General features: G+C 34.5%; 2 protein-coding genes across 3 annotated transcripts in view; one reads left to right on the plus strand and one right to left on the minus strand.

The window, feature by feature from the left end:
* LOC117222439 (uncharacterized) overlaps nucleotides 1–22,913 on the minus strand; it is a 291,172-nt gene that overhangs the window by 51,411 nt on the left and 216,848 nt on the right. The window lies entirely within an intron of this gene.
* Nucleotides 5,659–7,475, plus strand: LOC117222440 (uncharacterized). Its single transcript, XM_076522248.1, has 3 exons — nucleotides 5,659–5,682; nucleotides 6,496–6,676; nucleotides 6,770–7,475. Exons 2-3 carry the CDS (start codon nucleotides 6,504–6,506, stop codon nucleotides 6,909–6,911), a joined length of 315 nt encoding a protein of 104 aa, XP_076378363.1. The 5' UTR covers nucleotides 5,659–5,682; nucleotides 6,496–6,503; the 3' UTR covers nucleotides 6,912–7,475.

Genomic DNA, 22,913 nt, shown 5'->3' on the forward strand with positions numbered 1-22,913 from the left:
TGAAAAGTACAAACGTTAAAAAGTTCTAATTGGTGTTAAAAGATAGAGGAAAGTTTCCCGAATATAGTGGCATGCAATTTATTAATTGTTTTTGGTCCTAAATAGCAATAAATTAATGTTGAAGTTTAAAAAAGTGTCGACGTGAGCAGTTTCTGCGCAATATTTTTGTATTTTTACGAAAAGTTCTTTGTTCAACACGAAAACTCTACCCAGGATCGGATTCTGTAGACATTTCTGAAGAAGAAACGACCCGGTAAAAGTGTCGGAACGATATACATTTCGAGTAGATCGAGAAAATGTTTGACGGCAACATGTACAAGACGTTTTGTCGCCATGAGCTTCGCTGCTCGCTTCTCTCTGTCCGACAGGGCCGAGCGTAATCAACACCGATGGAGAGATCCAATGGGGCACCCACTTTTCGTAAATAATATTTGAATTTTTTTTAGTACTTTAATGTTCTGTTTTTTTTTACATATTTCTGTGGATAATAATCACAAAACTGTGATATATTTCACACAAAAAATCACACCAGAGTATTTGGAGTTGGTAACGAAAGTATTCTAACACTGGTATAATTTTGACTTCTACGCCATATAATTAAATAAATATTTAAATATATATTTAACGATATGTCTCAAGAAGTTTAACATTTTAAAAATGATTATTTATTCATGATCGTATTATCGTTATAATTTAAATGATAACTGTATACATGATATACTTGTAATTTGAACAAATTCAGAATAAAATGAATATTTTTTGTTCATTATTTTTCTTTTATTATTTCTCCATTTTTAATTTATGATTCACAGTTTGGTGATTATTATCCATAAAAATATGTAAAAGAAGACAGCACATTGAAGTACTAAAAAAAATGGCACGCCCCACACGCTGAGTGGGTGCCCCATTAGATACCTCCGTCGGTGTTGACTACCCATAGCTTCGGCCCTGTCGGACAGAGAGAAGCGAGCAGCGAAGCACATGGCGGCAAAACATCGTGTACATGTTGCCGACGATCATTTTCTCGACCTACTCAAAATGTACATCGTTCTAACACTTCTATCGGGCCGTTTCTTCTTCAGAAATGTCTACAGAATCCGATCCTTGGTAGAGTTTTCGTGCTCAACAAAGAACTTTTCGTAAAAATACAAAAATATTGTGGAGAAACTGCGCACGTAGACACTTTTTTAAACTTTGACATCAATTTATTGCTATTTAGGACCAAAAACAATTAATAAATTGCATGCCACTATATTCGGGAAACTCTCCCCTATCTTTTAACACCGATTAGAACTTTCTAACGTTTGTACTTGTCATGCAATACCTCATTTTTGTCGAAAATTTTGGGTTTTTACAAAAGTTCGTTTATTTAGAAAACTGAGGGTGATGGAGCAATTCGGTTTTCAGATTCTTGTTCAGGGAGTGAAGCTCTACAAGAATTTCACAGTGGCTATAGGAACCCAGAAAAAAAGTTTGATTTTGTCGGACAGTGTTATACAAAGCTTCGATAGAACGAGATGCTGAATATAAAATTATCGATTTATCACCACAATGAGGGAGACCAAGTGATTTCGGAAATATAAAATTACCTTTTATGTATGGACAAAGGAGACCTATTACATCTGACAAATATAAGGACATGATGAATTTATTACCATATACATATACCTCTCGTTCATCATGAATATTTTAAAATGTTAAATCCTCAGTGAAACTCAATATAATTATACGTTCAAAATAAATGATTAACGAAAATGTATAATTTCATTGAAATTCTTAATAAAAATGAATTGTTTTTTGTTATGTTATTGTTTTTATTGTTAACAAAAGGCTGATACAACTGAAATATTATCCATTTAAATTAACGATTACAATAATTCATTAATTTTGAAAGTGAGACAAGTCTATTTAGTTATAATAAAACCTTTATTTTCTTAGCCAGCACTATAAATACTATTGGATTATAAACTTACATTATCTAATACCACAAAATACAAAAATATTATTAAATATTATTAAGTCTATTAATACTTACCAATATTTTTAAATTTATTGAAATGCAAACCCTTAAATATCTCGCAATAATAAAAAATGGACTTGTCCCACTTTCAAAATAAACGGTTCATATTGTACATCGCCCAGCCAATAGAAACTGACCAACACAATAACGTGTCCTGAATAGCAATAGTAAACAAATCCTGGCATTGTACCGTGTACAAATATATAACACAGTGGCGATCTGCAGTGAAATCTGAAATACCAATTATCCAGTAGGTGTTCTCGGCTAATATCTAAATGCATTTGTTCCGAAAAATAATGCAATATCAACTGTTCCGTTGTATGACGGAATCTTTGTAAATCAAGCGAGGAAATACGATATCCTCGATTCAAACAATGCTGGCCATCCACGTCTCTGGGAAAACGAAACTTGCCAGATGTGGATAACCCAGGGACCGAAGGCCCAAAGAAATAGCTTATTTATACACTTGGACAAAACAACCGAAATTCCTGACCACCCGTAGTAAGCAATTTCGTTAACCCTAGAAAGATAACCATATGACAACGTACGTAAAAGATAACCATACGCTTCAGAGGCGCATGCTTTTCTAAGGCGTCAATTTTATACTAACAATGGATATTTATTTAAGTTAATCTAGTCATTTTAAAGGTTTGGCATTATTGTAAAAATAAAATGCATTTATATTATATTTTTTTATATTTTAAGTAATTTTAAACTTAAATCACTAGACCTCTATGAAAAATTAACAAAAATCAACAGTCTTCGCAGGCGCCTCTGCGACGTAGGTTATCATTCTCGGGTTAAAAGCCGTTTCGTCCTCTACTAAAGTATTTCCTTTATGATTCACAGTTAGTCACCAAATATCATTTCCTAGTCGTTTTTTTAAGGTATGCATATTCCACCGAGAAAAGGCATTTTCCGGGCTATTGCTTGCTACGGCTAATCCTTGGGACACTCGGATTCTTCGTGTACGTCACCCGAGGGTACGAGCACTACCTGCGGGCGACCCTTAGTTTGGGGCGGTCACTCTCATAATTTTGCAAACCAATCAGTCAGGACGACCGTTTCCCTCACTCCTCGCAAGAATTGAATAATCCACGAATCCGACTATCTCAATTTTAGAACACACCCACACCGAGTTTACCTCCGAGAACACACAACACACAACAGGCAGTCTACCATCAACCCGAACACAAAATAGTCTATTCGTTAAAAAATCTCCTCTGAATCGGAAAAACATCACCATTGCTTCTCAATTTCATTTTTCAACAACGTGAATTTTAGTGGATCGTGTTGCTCCGCTCGAAGTGTTCTAGAAGATCAATTTTTATATCAAGTAAGTACGAGTATTATTACTGTTCCCGTGTAATATTTATCAATGTTACTGCTCGTTCCAATATCGCCTGGTTTGGTGCCCGAGAAGAGACGGTATTCGAAAGAATTACAAGTGTATCTGGTGTGTACATGTACTCGTGGGCATTTCAAAAGAATTTATCGACAGCGCGGAGAGTGTTAAAAGCATTAACCAACCCATGATACCGGTATTGCTACGCGACGCGAACGCGGAATCGTGTACACTGATACAGAGACCGGTGCCACTGATAACAATTGTGTCACCGTAGGATAACAACCACCGGATCATGCGTGCTGATACAGGTGACCTCGCGGACATCCGAGTCGATACCGGTAACCCTCGGGTCACGGTACTCAATGGGTACTCAATAGCGACAACCCTTGGGTTACGGGACTCGATTTTGATGGCCTTTAGATTACTCAAGGTGATATCTGGTGTACGCCGTTGTCACGCAATCCTGCTACTCGTACGCTGGAATTATTCTAATGCACTCGAGTAATTAATTAACCGAATCTCGGCTATCCGAATTGAATAGCGTAGTGGAGTTAGGTACTGTGGAGTAGCCAATTACTGTGCCTTTAGTTTATTTTCAAGTATAATTCAGTTTATAATTATCGAATGAGACGTATTAATTCCTTTTTTTTTTTAAACTCAATTCATTTGTCAAAATTAAACGTATAAAAGACGGAAGTTTTCAAAATACTAGAAAAAGTATTTCAATTTTCTGACACCGAATTCGCGAAATTTTCTATAAATCTTGTGAAAATACTTAATTAAATATTAAACGAATGGAAATCAATATTCAGTCAAATAAATCGTTCTAAGTAAGATATCAATGTTAATTTTATTGGTAAAATAGTGATTATTTGTTTGAATGTTTGTTTTTAGTTTCAATTGCAGCAGTTTATTTACTGTGCATAGTAAGTGATCCTATTTTTCGCTAGATGCGTTAGTTATTGTGTCGCGTACCACAGGATAGGTCAACATAACCTCAAATATTACATCATCTCTGTTGTATTTTTTAAAAGAAGGGATATGAATATGGAATTTTATTAAAGCAATCATCTTTAATGCGAACTTTTAAATAACTGAATATGATGTTACATGTTTTTCATAGAAAATAAAATTTATTAGAGTATGTTAAATATTACATTTTTATACTGTACGGTTATTGAGGCATAGTAACTAATCTTTGTAGATCATAGACACACGTAACTGTCTTCAGAACTTTTTTTCTTTCTCTTAATATTCAAAGAACAATTGATATTTGTTTTATGATAAAATTTATCTCGATAAAAGAAACGTTGAAATTTACCTTTTAGTTTTTAAAATGCTTAATTAAAATGCTGAATAACGAAAACTCCTGAAATCAGCCAATAGGGCACAGTAATTGGCTTCTCTACCCTACATTTTTATCGTCACGGAGAAAGAATTCTGTGTTAGTTAAAACAAGAATTGTTTATTATTTACTTGAGTAAATTTTCCCAATTTCGGACAGTTTTAGTACTGTTTTCGATCAAACAGCTTCATTTCGTCGCTAAAACGAGGAATTAATTAGGACAGCAACAAATTACACTACGAGGAGTGAATTACATCAGACCTCCGTTCACGTGAGCTTTGTTTATGTGAACTACGTTATATGTAAAGGAAATTTTGTAAACGCCTGATTGCATACGAATGAAACGTACAGGTGGGACCGACACGATAAATACAGTCATTGAGTGATTCATGGTACCTGTCGGGATCAAACGTGGTTAAATTACAATGTATTCCGTCCTTTAACGGAATTTTCGGGCTGCATCCGCCTAACTTTCTCCGGGACGAATTACCTTTTCCTTTTATCCCTAAAAAACATTTATTGACGGGGAATCTTCGGCTCAACGAGACAAATTAACAGTCCTTCAACGAACGACGTGCAATCGACAAAAGGTCACTTCGTTAGGTTTTTAATTTCGTAGAGCCGTAGCCTTCTTCCTTGCAATTTCTAAGTTTATGATTTTTCGAGCCATCTTCTTTCCGGCAATAAAGCCATTTCTGCACTTTTGAATAATGCACACCTTCATCGGCAGCATTTTTTACGACAGGGTCACTAGCACGCACCGCTTCGGTCGCCCGTCCAGGGTTTCTTGCTACCTGCGGCACTCCGTGCTACGTCACTTTTACATCCCCTTCCATCGCGTCACTGACCACTCAATTTCTAGTCTTCTGTCCACGAAATAGTATAAAAACTCGAAACCGATTCTTCTTTTAGTCAGTGGTCACTCGTCAGTTCATCGTCATTTAGTCTTCAGTCATTCGTCGGTCATCGGTCAGTTGTCAGGTGCTCAGTTCACACTTATCCAGTTGTAATCTTATTCACGCTTGTTGAGCGGCACATTCTAAGTCAACCAAACAGTTGTCCCTTTTTTAATTAAACGGACAACTATATCGATCTACTCCGTCGCGCAGCGTAATCGGTTTTACGACCCGAAAGATAGTTTAAATCGCGAAGTGACGATTTCGGGTGCTAATACGACGCACCCAAACACAGTGTTTAAATTATTTCAAGAAACTCTTACTTACACCACTTTTGAATGTAATTAAGCAACTTTACTTAGAGTATTTTATTTTAACTAATATTCGTTAATGTCTTGTAACTTTATTTACACATATGATTTCAGACGTTAGTTATAATTGGACTGTTGATTTTATGCATATCAGCCCCCGTCCATGAGTATGTGGACACTTCCTAAATTAAGATAATTATCGAATATTAGTTATCTCATACATGTATACATAAATAAATTATTATTATTAAAGATGGTTGTGAAATCGTCGATGAATTTTATTATGAATTTTGTATTTGCCCAATTTTTATAAAATTGTTCGATTTTCAATTTATTCTACTTTAACTCGTGTTATATTGAATTCATTAAAATCATTGAGAAATGTATGTACGCGTATAACTTCTTCATCTTGCAATTAACACAGGCAATTTTTATTTTGGACATAAATTCGCGCTCTATTTATAATCATACAATGTATGATTAATTTATGCTTTAACTTATCGAGTAAAATGATTATTATATGAAAACTCGTAACTAGTGGGATTAATCGTTAAACTATTATGCGAATGTTCCAGTTCTACGAATGGTCTATGAACGTGTCAGCATAAACGATATTCCAGTGATGGCTCCTGATTGGGTGATACCGGCAATACCGCGGGCACCAGCACCAGCACCAGCACCAGCACCAGCACCGAACCCGGTGGCACGTGATCGTATGCCGGGAAACGCGATTGAAAGAATGTTGCGTCGAAAGAGGTATGGTGTAAAAGTGCAAATAAGAAGTTAACACCCCGGAGCCAGTCGAGCCCGGTTATGAAAAGTCGGATTTATTGACCATTTTATTTTCAGAGCAGCGTCGACCGTGTTCGGGGAAGAACGTAATATGAGCCCCTACGAACGATTTTCGCGCATCCTCGACCGTTATGCATACCACCGTAACAGAGCAACAGCGAATAAAAGGGCAAAACTAGAAAGCGGGGAAGAAATATAGTGAGCCAGGCGACCGCTATTCAACGATATATATGCGAGCCCGTCTATGTGTACGCGAACGGCAAAGCGAGGCAGTCGGGTGAAACGCATTCAACTCTCCCGATGCGAAGAAAAAGTCCGAAATTTTCAGATTTTTGCGAAGTTTGAATCGCGGTCGGCGGTTTCCAGTTTACACAGTTGCAATCACGGGAAGTTTGATAAGTCCCTTACGGCCTGATAAAGCACAACTAGAATAGGAACAATGTTAATGATAATAGCCTGCCATTCTTCTGTTCTTGTTGGCACGTCTTTTATGGCAACAATGTCGCCGAATCTTACGGATTTCTGCATAATTGTGATCGTATGACACCGTGTCAACTTCAGGGTCTGTTTGCTTCATAAAAAGACCATGCATTTCTTTTTCACTACATTATATACTAAAAGCTTAAAAAATGTTGCATAATATGACGTGTACGACAAAGGACAAAAGGAAATAGTATACTCTTCTTATATTCTTTATATATTAATATTAATACGAAATATGTAATTCATAAATGAAATTAATAAAAATATGTTTGTAAACTTACCTTTATCTCATTTAATTAAAAATTGTTGAATACGAAATTTAAACAATAGGACGAAAAGAAATGGTATTCTTAAAACTGACAAGAAAAATGGATAAATTGTAAATAAAACTAATAAAAATATATTCATAAATTCTCTGTTAACTGTTGGGCAACGTGAAGCTACAATATATGACAGATGTCTACGTTGCTCAAGTATCTTGTAATTAATGCAGACAATTTTTTAATTTGCTGAAAAATTCCAAATATAGTCATCGGTGGAGCGTACACAACGCATGAACTTGTGAAAATACCATACTCCGTAGGTATTAAGGTAAGAGGTTTGAAAATGGCTTTATGGTACGGACGACCATTTATGAGCTTTTTGTAATCCGTTTAGGGCAATGGCAATTTCTTTAGCGGACCGGTTCGACACATAAATTAAATAGTTTTTAGGATGATGAAGGTCATGGCATCATTTAGGTTCTGGAAACCCTTACCATAAAGCCCCAAGGCTAAGGGACCAGAGAATCGGCCGCTAGATATCGGCATCGGCAATCCTGGCCAGCTGGACTTTCCCGGCCTTTCCAAACACCCCTCCACCCGCAAGCGCAAGCGGCCCACGCAGTCATCCCTACCAGAGACAACGTGCTTCGGGCACATTGGAAGGGATGTCCGGGGTTTTTCCGACTCCACGAAGGGGAGGAGGGTAAGGCCCAAAGGACAGAAAGCACAGAACATCAGAAGAGACAGAACATTTTTAGAGCTTCAGAAGAGAACACCTTAGACTTTCAGACAGAACAGAACAGAAGACATAGAGAGATACGCGTAACGGTTAGGTTGCGCGTTACAAATAGAGTACTAGCAATTCATTTAGTCCCACTACAGTGACGTAGCACGGAGTGCCGCAGGTAGCAAGAAAAAATTGTTTCATTTTAGAATAGAAGGACGCTATTCCCCGTTGTGTAACAGGTTAGACAGGAGCCGAGTTGGTGACAATGGAAGTTTGAAATGAAATCGCCAATCAGATTGCGTCGCACTACGTTGCGTTGCTTTTCACTGTACATAATAGATGCTCCGTGGAAGCTGGTGCACACACGTAAAATGGAAATCCGACGAAACCATTCATTGGAATACAAACAGTCGCATGAATTGCAAAACTTTCCGGCGACAATGTCCAATCTGTAAAATAGCGATATTATCAAAGCTGCATTTAATTAACAATACACGAAGACAGGTGTTGACTGTTACAGTAAAATCTCGGTCTATTGTTTCCGATCCGCTGATATAATTGAATATGTATAATCGCATTTTTATTGTAAACACATATTAAAACGGGAAGATTCTATCCCTTTATGAAAACGGCTCCTTCTTTCCTGCAAAATCTTCAGTGTCCAAATCGATTTTGTTTTTACATGTATTAGTAGTTGTTCGTGCACGTTTCCATCTTCTTTAAGCTTAAAAGTGAAAAACGACGAAGAGCGGGTTATACTTATTGAATTGCACGAGGAAGGAATGAGGGACGCTGATATCGACTACCGGATACGGAAAGAAGAAGGTAGAGAGGACGGTAGAAAACGAAGAATAAAAATTATTATTATCGAAGGTAGAAGAACTGCCATCCCTTATTCGAGTCAACGAATGAGTTGAAACTAACTTTAGGAAACGAGTGGCACAAAATTACAATAACCGAGTGTACGGCAATTAATAATTTTCGAGAAAGGCTTTGAAAAATGTATTGAAACAAAAAGAGGAGAAATTTGGCACACTTAAAAAAATACACTTAAATTTTATAGTTCATTGTATAGTTAATTGTATAGTTTTAAACTGGTCAAATATGTGGAATATACATATAATTGAAGTGTCCTTATTTTTAAAGCAGCCAAATATAATTATGTGGATATAGGACAGAATAACTTTCTTCGCAACCTGTCTTTTACAGTAAATTATTGAAAGATTATTGAAACTACAGTTCCCCTAGATCAATGGATTTTTCTCAAGATTTTTGTTCAGACGTTTCTGAAAATTTTTCTGAAAATATTTCTGAAGATGCAACAATTGTTTTACGAGAATAATTGATAGGGGGGTGGAACGTCCCGTAGGGTCACGACTTTCCGAAATATCTGTGAGCCCAGCCAACACCAACTGTCATATTCGTCCAGGACAGACATGTCCACAAACTAGGAAAGCTAGTTCGGATAGGATCTGACACCCACGCGCTTAAGCCGCGGGCTGCACGTGGCACGGAGAAGACGTGCGGCATAGCAAACCCATGTAGAGTGATGCTATCTTCATTTTTCCGTTCAACTTTTTCGCCACTGTCTGCTTTAAAATGTAGCGAAACTCAAAGTAACGGATTCCTGTCGACAGTAGCCATAGGCAAACGCAGCGCATGGTGATCTGAACATGCTAGGTGAACTAAATCGCATCTTTCGTGTTGTTTTAAAACTTTCTGAAGCGGTTCATTTCTGATTAAAGATGTTTGTTTTGGATGTTTATGACTGATCCTTCAACACCGGAGTTATATAAAGAAAACTAGTTGCGAGCAAGTAACGGATATAACATGCAATATATACCGTACAATAATAAATAATACTTCATAATTATTATTGATGCATTTATATGATAATAAAATTGACGTCAGAATGATAATGTTATTTTAAGATTATTACATTATTATCGTGTTAATATATAGGGGTTATTTAATTAAAAAATCTTTTTAAAAATTCCACGGATAATATATTTATTATTTCTAATTTGCAAATAAAATGTTATTCTTTGTTTGGATTTTAGAGTAAGATAAATAATTTGTTCTTTCCTTTCGTCTGTTGTATATTATACGATGGATACTTTGTAGATTATAGTTTTGCAAATAAAATGTTATTTTTTATTCGAATTTAGGTGAAGAGCTAAGTAATACTTGGTGTTCTTTTTGTTTATTGTGCGATAGATATTAATTTCCATTTATTATTACTAATAATTAACACTTTGACTGACCTATATATGGATGACGAAATTATTTTCTCAGATTCGGAAATTAATTTTTACTCCGATCTGTTATATCTGTCCAATATTATTAATCTTCGCATAACGTAAGAACGTTGAAAAAGTCATTAATGTCATACAACTTGATTTCTTAATTTTAATTTGATTAAATAAAATACTTTAATCGTATGAAATATTTAAGATTGTTGGGGCGTGACAATCAAAGTGTTAACAAGTAACAATTGAAATTATATTTATAAATAAGAAATCAATTTTATTATCATAAATAATTTATTCAGACCTATATATATAAATAATAAACAATTATTTTTGTCTTTCCCTTAAACTTCCAAATAATGAATAATCTTTTCATTATATTATATTCATTATATTCTTATTATATTATAAATATATTTATATATATATATATATAAATTATTATTATTATTATATTTATATATATATATATATATATATATATATATATATATATATATATATATATAATTCATTATTTGGAAGTTTAAGGGAAAGACAAAAATAATTGCTATATATATATTATAAATATATAGCAATTATTTTTTTAATATACAAGATTATTATTCATTATTAAAACAACAAGAACATGAAATGATGTCCTACTCTGACTGTAACGAAAATCTAATGAGACAGGGGCCTGAATAAAGAATTAGTACATCGCACTTGTTCTGTTCCCAGACAATATGTATTACGTTAATCACAATAAGGTTTCCAGATACTCGCTATACCAACGATCAGTCAAAATAGATGAGAAGGTCTCTCTCAAAGGAGAAGCTTTCACGAGAAATCGTTTTTCCCTACAAAAGCTCGTTTTCCCGCGGAAACGTGTCAGTCATAATAAGTAGACGGAAGTTGTGAATACGTGCCGCGAAAAGAAGAATGAGATCTAAAGAAAAGAAGGGTCGCGGGGACCGTCAGCTTCTCTGCTCAAGAAAAATAGATCGAGTCATACAAACTGTTCCTGGATCCAACTAATGGCGTAGCCTTGGCCTGGGGCAGCTCCGAGAGGATTTCGGATTCAAATGCTAACGAAGAGAAGAGACCACCACGACGAGATAATATCACCTGTCGCTTTTGGACGGTCAACTATTTTCTCTTATCCTGTGTTTTACTGGGAATTTACGAGCCATTCGTTATGCTCGTGGCACTCTCAATGGTTGGTGTGGAATTGTTATGAAAGGAAAATGGGATTCGATGGCGAATGCATTAAAGCTTACCTCAAGCGTTCAGCGGGTGTCTAAATTCGGACAGTTTGAATTGCTCCGCGACAGCGTTCTAACTATCTCTCGCGGCGCAATACCGTTGTTCGCGGGAAAACGGAAACGAGATATTTCTGACAACTCGTCAACGTCCTTATTCTGACGGTATTAATGAGCTATAGTGGTAACTTACTACTGCATAGAGTACGGACAGGAGGTATGATCCTGGTGGACTTAGATCATACATGTACATCTATAGACGCGGCTTCAAATAATTTCTCTGAAGCAGAGATGAACCGTCTACGTGACGTCACCCATGGCCAATATATACAGGGTGTCCCAGGTTTTAATGTTCAAACTTTGTCAGTATATTCTATGGCACAAAGTAAGAAAAAAATGTTATGTAAACATAGGTCATATAGAGCTTTATTAAGAAGTTATAACAAAAATTCAGAATAGGAATAGTAATCAACTAAAAGAAAAAAATAAAAAATAAAAAAAATCTTCGATCGATGTCAATCATGTATTGTCAACAACGGTTATTAATACATTTCGAAATGTATTAATAAACACAGCTTACATAAACACACGGCATGTGCTGATCTATTCAAGCCAATGCTCGCAGTAACAGCAAGCTGATTACTATTCCTATTCTGAATTTTTGTTATAACTACTTAATAAAGCTCTATATGACCTACGTTTACATAACATTTTTTTCTTACTTTGTGCCATAGAATGCACTAACAAAGTTTGAACATTAAAACCTGGGACACCCTGTATAAGCTATGCTGGTACTACATAAATACTAACCTTGACATAAGAATTACCTATGCAGTTTCAAATGAACATACCGAAATTTCAAAACGTTAAACAAATTTAATTCTCGACTTTAATATATCTTTTATCTTTACAAGAAATAAATATATAGATGTATACATATATTCTTTTTGAAAAATATTCTTTATGATAATTTACTTTACTTTTGCAATTTTAAATAGTGCCCATTACAACATATTTTGGAGATTATAATTTTGCAAAATTTATTTGAATTCGATGTTGAAACATTAATAATATTTACTAAAAGTTTTACTAAAAGCTTGTGTCAACGAAAATATTAATTTGATCTTTTAGAAATTGTTTAACCTTTAATTTTGGTTTTATCTTCATTTTTTTAATTTTATTTATTTATTTTTCATTTCTTTTCAATTTCCATTATTTTTTTAATTTGATGCACTATATAAAACAATATTGCAATATGGAATGTGTGTTATATGCTTCAAAATAACATGTATCTTTAATTTAGTAAGACGTGTAATTTTATAAAATATCAAATTTTACCCGAATGTTAACGATACAGGAAGTTTCATAACTTAATACAAGTGTAAATATAGATATCAATTTAAAAATATATAGCTAAACACAGAAATAAAAGCAGAGTATGTTAGATTCTAATATAGAATTTTACTCAATTGAATTCCCTTGCAGGGTCGAAGGCTGAAAATAAAATTCTATCGTATTACATTATCATTTATTGAATTTAATTTTGAAGGAACAATACATCTTTTATGACAGTGAAATTGTCGACCCATTTTCAAATTGTCTCGGCATTAGCAACGTTCTGATCAAGCTGCGTTATATCGATCCGAATAAATGAAAATCAGATGGGGCGGTATCTGGTGCACAAGCAGAGTGTGAGGGGATTTCCCATTCTAATAATGGTCTAGTCGCGATAGCGATATTGGATTCGGCATTATCGTGAAACAGGCTATAACGATTTGTGGCTATTCGTAGCCGCTTTTCTACATATTAGGGCATTGCATTATTAATCAGGCTACGATCTTGCTCAACATGATGTAATTAAAGTTGAATGTCTGGAGTGAACATTTCAGTCAATCAATTTCTTGTACTTCGTTAAATAAATGAAACTATCGCACGTTTTCGACAACAGTTTTCGTAGTACTGTCCAATAAATTATAATTCATTAATTTGTGTTTGCTGATCGGTAAATGATTTTTGTAGTTTTTAATATAAATTCATTGCGATTCAATCGGAAATGCGCTTCAGTCTCCTTAGAAACTTGACTTCTTTGAAATATAATGAACGAATATGTTTCAATTTATCCGGATAAGTGGTAAACATTAACTACACCATGCGAATCTTCTTAAAAAAGGTAACAATGTAAATTTTGTGTTTTCGCTTGAAAGAATCAAATATTTTCACAAGAGACAAGATATCGCTAGGCAGTGATCCTCGACGTTAACAATCACTTCGCGTACTTTGCCGAACATAGGTACCCTTGTGCTTCATTACAATGTTTATTGTTGAAGTATCTCGGCCATTATTAAAATAACTTTCTAGATGATACTAACAACTTAGTCTGTATGTTGCTGTACACAGTGAAATAATTGTTGATGCTGAAAATCAGTATCAGTGTTATATTATAACTATTATAATATTTTGCTATTTCTCAACTTATCGGTGCTGTTTTTTTTAATAATTTCTGCATAAAAGAAGTCAAACGGAGCAGCTAGATTTTATTTGAAATCCTCATTTTTCGAAGTGAATTGAAAAATACTTTTTAATTTAAGAAATATTTGTCGTTGTTTCAAGAGAAAAGATATTTTTCCAATTTGAAAGTATTCTTTCAGTTCGAAAGTATCTTTCAATGTAGAAAATATTTTTGTATGTAGAAAATATTTGTCAATTTAAAACATATTTTTCCATGTTAAAAATGTTCTTTCAATTTGATAAATATTTCTCCTAAAAACTAGGTTATACACTAAAATTTTGTATTCTGGAAAATATAAAAAATTCATGCCATTCTATAATATTTAAATGACTAAATCATTGAATTGCAATTCGAACACAACCTCAAGGGGCCGATGTTACCAGTATTATAGAAAAATCTCATACTAATCAATAGATTATACATATATTAAAGTTGAAAATCCAACCTTTCTCCCCAAAAAAAAAATTGAATTTTCTAAAATCTGCTAAGATTTTTCTAAAATCTGGTTGATGGCTATGCTAATTAAAAGTCTTATCTAACATTCCACGATATCTCGCTTGATACCGAAGGCCGCTAAACGAACCTGAAGTTGCATGATAAATTACAAGGTGGCAGGAAGGAACGTCGTCGTAACTTTCTTCGCGTTATTTTTCACTCTTTTCTTCTTTTTAGAATGCGTTAGAATACGAATCAGGACTCCATCTCTCTTCTCAGTTAGTTGAACAATTTGAATTCCGAAAATGTCGTTTTACAGTCAATAGGGGAGTTGCCACTGGAGGTCTCATTTGTCAATTAGGATTGTGCGGCGAACTTTCGTGAACTTTTTCGTTTGCTTAAAATTCGAAGCGGTGTTCTGACACGGTTTTCCTTTCGCGTCTAGAACTCACGATCCTCGGACGGTTTGAATAGATTTATCACGAGATCGGAATATTTTAAGCATTCCTCTCTGAATTTTACATTATACTTCATTCAGTGATAATTATGTTACTTTATATACGTTGCACTCTGTAAGCTGATCTCCCGAGGAAATGTTAAATTTTTAATTGATCTCGCGCACCCGAATTTGTCTTATACGCTTTACAATTATTTCCACTTTCATTACCGTTCGTAGATAGGGCGATCGGTATACCAGGAATTTGTTTAATGTAATTTATTGGGTGCAGTAGGATTAATGGTGTACAGACAATACTGAGCCATCATGAATATTTACTGGATTTATATTGGGGCAGAAACGGTGAACAATAGGCGAGGACACACGTACCTGATAAATTTTCGAACTTAATTATTGTATATGTGGATCTCAATATCAAAAAATGTTATTCCACTTTCAAAATGATTTTTTATGACGACGAAGTTTTTATAATAGGTTTTATTTCTACAATAGGTTTAATAAAAATGAAAAAGCATAAATTAGGAAGAATGTATCGATATTTAACTCTACTCAACAGTCGTTACAATAAAAAGGACATGTAAAATTCTCCCAGATGTGGCAACAGCGGAGCGAAAATTAAGACACGACAATTATGTTTAATTACTATTCGTTCATTTTTTAAATATAAATATCCAAATCATGTGTAAAAAGGTATGACATCGGATTTACTTATGCACCTATATAAACTGCCTATTTTTAGTGCACATCGTTATAGTAGTGCCTTAAATGGTTGCAACGAAGACGTATCTTTGAGTTTCTCGTAAGGTTAATATATTTATTTCAAATAAATAATTACTTCAAGTAAACAATTCCTCAATTGTTCAGAGCATTGCCGATGTATTAACAAGTAGAACTACAATATTTTTATTCAACACATTTGCTCGATAACTGTGGATAAACACGTTGAATGTCATTGATACATGTCCCCAATCAAACACACACATATACCGTATCTGTCTCCGAAGGAGAATCCGCGGAAGCAGCTGCCAATCAGAAACTGGCGTCATTAATCTCTGATGTTGCATGCGCCACATTCGTGGACATACTGTCGATAATGACACCTAGGCAGAGACATTTTACATGAAAATGACAAAACTTCAGAGACCACGATCTTCCAATGAGATCCACGTACGAAGATAAACGAATTACATAATATGTAATATATTATATTTATTATAAATATAATAATATAATAATATAATATAAATATATTATATTATTATTTCATTGAAATCGATCTAAAACTGTTGACAACACATACAAAATGTTTCGAACAAAATAGTTCACTAGTTTCAGGGCCCACATGATTAACGTATTTGATTGACACATTTAATTGACACAACGTGACATGATAGATAGATAGTAAAGATACTTCTCACAAAAAACTATCAGATAAGGAGAAATAGAAAAAATCCTAGTATATATATATATGTTATAATAATGAAATATTAAATAACTTTACCGATAGACATAATAACATGAATAATAATATCATTCCACCCGGGCCACTTATAGGAACCTGATTGATAAGTGAAAGTGAAAAAACAATGCTTTGAAAATGGTTTATCGTGAAATCATGTGGAAATATTGAACGATGTCTGGGAATATGGTAATACGTGTACGCAGCGTTGAATTTTGTAGGGCATAGTGCGAAAAGTCGACAGTGTGTATTTATGAATATTTACTTTATGTATGCATAATTAAGCATTTTTAAATATACGGTATTAATAATATTAATAATCAGCCACATTGAATCGTTTCGACACGTGAAATGTTATGTTAGCCGATGCACGAATACACATGTATGCATTTCGTATTGCATGTAATATTTACATACCACTTTATAATTAGACGACAATAGCCAGTTCTCATAAAATACTACTCTCAGATTTTTTAACCTTGTTTTTGTCTCTATATATGCATCCATTTAACACTATACCGGATATTAATGTTTAAAAAATTGTCTACTACACAATTAATTTCAATTTTTCACAAAAATAAGTGAACAGTCAATTTTCAGATAAATCAATAATGTTTATAACAAGGGAAATCCATTTCATATAAAATAATATGTACATACTTTCTTATAGAATGGGATGTGCTTAAGTATTATAGAATAAGCAATAAAACTGTAATTGTTACTTAATAATTTATTGACATAGAAGAGTGAAAATGATATTACTAAAAAAAACATATATCACAAAAATAAGTGAACACTTTTATATCTAATAATTTAATAATCGTAATGATGGCCATTTCGTGATTACATTTTCGCTAACGGATTTTCACCAATAATCTGTAATTATGAAAGAAAATGAATATAATCTCTTTATATAGTAACAAAAAGACATTCAGAGATTATATTTGCAAAGGATACGTTATAATTAATATTTCGCAAGTTGAAAATTATGATAAAAGTGAAAGTGTTCTCTTGGTCGGAACTTGAAAATATCGTTTCCATTATTTTAATGCACATCGTTCCGCCAGACCGTGCTTTCTAAGTTCAGATCGCGAGTTTACCACAAAAATAGTGTTCACAAAACGAGTAAATTTTCGCTTATTGATTACCGGAGTTTCGATCTCGATTTCAGCCGGATGTTCTGAATATGGCATTCATTAGACCTGCTGTAACCGCTGAGCGAACTAATGAACGATCCACGAATCGAATAGAATGCCAGTGATTAGAACAGCCAGGGGATACGGAAAGCGCATTATGAATACATTAAAGCCTGTAGCTCCGTAGCGAAGTTTTACTCGATCAATCAAACGACATTACGAAACAATATCCTGCGTGCCAATGAATACAATCGTTATGGATAGGTAGTCGCATGTTCGAACGAAAGAATGGACTGCAATTTCATTAACGAAACAGAGGAGTGGAACTATTGTTGCTGATAGCTTGCAGTTGTTAACAGTATCGTGCAACGAGCTCGGTAGCAGTCGTAAAAAGTACAACAAAATATGTTTCTAGAAAAGTTTTAGGAACCATATCGCCGTATAATATGTCACGATTCTGTTGTTTTAAAAGATTTTTTTTATTAAAGTATCCTATTTCTTTTGTTTTTAAACTGTGAATTTCCTTCAGAGATAATATCTATGTTCGAGATAAATTTGGAAGTACGGTGAACAATGATAGAGTAGAAAACTAGTAGATCGAGATTACCATAAAATTAGAAAAGTCTATTTGACCTCTGCTGGTGCATTGAGCTATTGTTCGAGCTACTGGGTCGATCCGAATTCGAATTGAAGCACCGAACTGTTATTCGAAGCTTCTCAACGCGAAATACAACGTCCGGACTCAAAACTAAATTAGCCAATTTCTGAACTGAGGGAGATATTTCAGTGAAACGAGAGACGTAAGTGGAGCCTAAATAGAACTCTAGAAACGTTAATTCATGTGATATTTTTACGGTCAACGATGATAGATCATTACCAATATAGAACGGAATTTGGGAATCGTTTTCATTCATGTTGCAACCAACTTGTCCAATGACGTTTACTGGAGTGAAAACGACGGTAAATAGATCTGTTAAATTGGTAAATCGAATTCAAAACGGGAAACACATTTAAAGAATTTAGAAATACTATTGCGTTCCGTTTGACATATTAAAATTGTTAAAAAGTGAAATAAATGTACATAAAAATCTGCAGTCAAATGTTAAACAAGTCCACACGTCGTTGTCCAGTAACTTGCAGATGTTAGTTTGCAAATGTTAAATATATAACTTATGGTTGTACTGTAAAACTAGAATCACAAGCGAGATGAGTTAGATGTGTTGAACGAATTTTATCTAATAACAAAAACGCTGTTTTTCAAGTTCCATAGTCGGATTTGAAGCGATCGATTCTCGTATAAGTTCGTTTAAAGCAACTTTTTCAATTTAGAATCGATTCGATAGAATTTCTTCGCATTTGCGACGTTAGGAATGTTTCAGTGTCATTCTAAAGTAGTCGAATTCGGTTGACTGCGCCCCTAGAGGTTTCGGTTCATTTCTTTCTATTCCAATGCAATTTCTTTGCTTCTTAAATTATTCATTTCGATTTGTTCCGCTACAGTTCCACCAGAGCTCGCTAGAGCTATCCGAATCAACTCTTTTTCTCCACAACATTTCTGTTTAACTCGAGAGCTTTTCACGTCGTGTTACTAGAAAGTGACTTATATACTTATCTGTATCAGTATCTTTATTTTTAGCTTTTAGCTTTACTTAACTACTACTTGTTATTTCACTGAGTTACTTATGACTTCGACTTCTTTGCACAGTAGTTTAGCATTTAACCTATTCTTTGTAGCACGTTTCAACGAAAAATCGATTGGTACGTGGAACTACATTCGCTTGCGAATTAGTAAACGTTAGCTCATTGTAAAATAGTTACGACACTTTCGAAATTGTGTTTGGAAACTTTAAAGCGAGAATAGCTACTGCGTTCGAAAAATTTATACGAAATTCTAGCTTGAATAATTGCTATTTGCATATTACTATTTATTTATTTAATTCGATTTAAATTCTCTACTCGAATAGAATTTTATTAAATCCTCTCATGGTGTAGAATTCTTTTAAACTTATTGTTACTGTTTATTTAACTCGATTTGAATTCTCTACTAGAATATAATTTTATTAAAATCTAGTAGAGACTGTATTTGAAATAAAAACCTAATCGAGAGCTACAAACTAACATTGTCTTAAGAATACAAGGCCCTAATATAGAAGATAATTTCTGTATAATTATCAGACAAATCCAACAAGATAATTTCTATATATTTATCGGACAAATCCAACAATGTTTTTCTTTATTTTCGATAAAAAATGTAGTAAAAGAAATTGTTGTCTACCTTATTATTAGACTTCGTGCTGTATATATTTATGGCAAAATAGCGTAAAAATTAAAAGCACTTTAAAACGTCAATCTACTACTTTTAATCTATTAAGATGATACAAGAAAGAATGAAGTTGCTACTTGGTTTCTATTCCTTGCAATTGATGCAGACAACTTTGATTCTGCATACAAATCCGCAGTCCACGTATTATATTGATTTGTTACGACAGTGTCACGATACACGAGGGACACATTAAGTTGGAAAAACGAAGGGCGGATTAGAGTTAACCCTTTGCACTCGAAGCCATTTTAACTGTAAATCTAAATTGATTTTTCTAACTTATAGTATTTCCATTTTATACGACAAAGTGCATTTTATGCATACGAAATTTATAGTCTTGCGACTCGTGCAACAGTTAGACTTTTAACAATTTTGTTACGTCTAGACTTTTATAATATAAAAATTATCTTGGAACGTGATGTAACAATTTTAATGGTGCCTCAGAGTCACCACTCGAGTGCAAAGGGTTATACTCACACACATAAACATTTATAATACCGGAGACTTAGTGCGTTCGATCGAGAACTTTCTGCCAGTAAGTATAGGGGTTTTTCCTCGAGTCATTGGAGCCCTAAAGAAAATAGTACGGTTAGCCTTTCAACCCTCGTTAGAACGAAACGGTAGAGGAGAAAACGAAGACGGCGGAGATTAGGCTGCGTGATCAAGGTTGAGTGCGTCGCTGACACGCTGCGGAACCGGAAACCGAAACCTCAAAAGAAAATGGCACAGGGATGCCCGGCGTTGGATAGCCCATTAAGTGTTCCACCGAGGCAGGCTAATTTTCTATTCTCCCCTTGGCCTCGTAGCGACGGTTCTTCCACGGTTGTAACTTCACCTGTTGGTTGCACAGGCGTTCGGTTCGCTGTTCCAGCCAGGGTGTACGTAATATTGATCGGCCGCCGACACGGCACGCCAAGTTCCTGGCCCTCCTGTCAGACCTACGGCCGCGGTATAACGTGACCTGGCCACATAATCCTGATCGTGATCACTCGAATTCATCCCGGATTACGAGCGGGAATCGAGCCGGACGACGCCGACGCTCGGATCGGGAGTTCGTTTATCTTTACGTCGAATTTCCCATGGTTCCGAGCGCCGCTCGTTCCGCCGGACGCAATTTCGTTTTAGCTGGCTAGAAAAAGATAGATCGGACCGAACTCTCGCATTTTTGTCGTCCAGATAGCGTTGCACTTTTCTTACGGCAGTCCCTGATAAACGTTCCCCTCGTTTCTCTTCGGGAAAAACGTTTCGGCGTCGCTGCCGGTCCCCCTGCATTTGGAAATCGCTGTTGGGATCGAGGACAAGTTTCGGTGATAAAATACAGCAGGAAAATATAAACATTGCACTTGACTCTGGAGAACTGCTAACCCTGGCAAAATGTATTGGAGCACCATTTGAAACGCCACAACTTTTTTAAAACTGGATTGAATGACTTGGATTTATCTTTTGATGTTAAAGGAACTGGTTTAAAATATACTTTTTACTTGGAATTTTCTCATTATTTGGGATGACAAAGAAAAATATAAAACTCACGATTTTCAACTTTTTTTCTGAACAAGGAATGAAAATTTAAAAAATGCGTTACGTACGTGCTGAAAATTTTATCGAAGTCAGTTGACGTTTTTACGAGTTACGAACAATTAATGATCGTGAAAACTGTAGTATTTTACGAATTTCAACCAAGAACTGGTAATTTGTATATCTTTCAGTGGCTGTGAGTTAGCGATATTTACAAAACGTATTTTTTAAATTTTCGTCGCAGGTTCTGAGAAGAATTAATGGCAGCTAGTAATGATGTTCCTTTTCACTTGTTAGAGTTGTCGAAGGTAATAAATCATCAAAGATGCGATCTTGTATTATCAATGTACTATATTCGGTAAAATATTAATTGTTAACTGCGACAAACTGCAATTTGAAAATGAATACATTGCAATAGTCTGTGGAAAAGTATCGATCTTGTAGGAACAGTTAGTGGTAACTAATAAAGATGTTCCTTTTTATTTAGAGCGAAACGTTTCAGTGTCAAACGTATGTATAAGAGGGTGTACCATCAAAGATCATGAGTACGATAGCATCAATCAGTGAAATTCACTAAAACATCGTATCTTAATTGTGACCTTATATATTTTTGGCAATACCATTTTGTTATCAACAACAACTGAATTTTCATTAGTTCACGACGTTTATAACGATCTCAATTTTGTAACGTAATAATTTTAAGATCAAATTTTCTAGTTAATTTCGTCGAGTACGTGCGTAACAAACTATTTGATTCAGAATATACATTTTCACTTAATGATCTTCTGTGTAAATTTAACTATTAAAAAAATATATACGTATAATTCAATTTGCTTAAGGTTATTTTTCATTTCAATTACAAATTGTTTTTATCATACTTCTTAAGGTATTCCTTCTAGATTCGTTAGACTTTATTTGGACATTATTTCTTCATTATTACCTCATCGAAACAATGTGAACATTTAAATCATTTGTCAGATATGAGGTAGTTACGTAACTGTGTGTTAATAACGAATAATGATATTGAATCGTCGCCTAAAAACGAAAGATAAAATCGCGCCTGCTCGTTGAATAAAAAGGAGACTCGCTCATATCATGTCTTCCAAAAAGAACTGTATCATTATATCGTCGCTAGAAAACTGCCTTAGTAAGTAACCTTCTCAGAATGACAATTGACAACGTGCTTATTACGTGCTAGATTTCTGTTGCCTGCAATGCACATTGTACACGCATGGTTTAATTACACGACGAGCTTATACTAATTACAGGTCAAGACGTGTACTTTATGCGGCGCATTTCAACATGAGGAACTAACTCATGCATGCTTGAACTGTATCAATTTATCTGCATTCGTGTCTACTCTACTTTATGAAAACTCGATTGAATGTTACGATACAGATAAGGTAT

Source organism: Megalopta genalis, chromosome 5 (genome assembly GCF_051020955.1).
Source record: "Megalopta genalis isolate 19385.01 chromosome 5, iyMegGena1_principal, whole genome shotgun sequence".
NCBI classification, from domain to species: domain Eukaryota; kingdom Metazoa; phylum Arthropoda; class Insecta; order Hymenoptera; family Halictidae; genus Megalopta; species Megalopta genalis.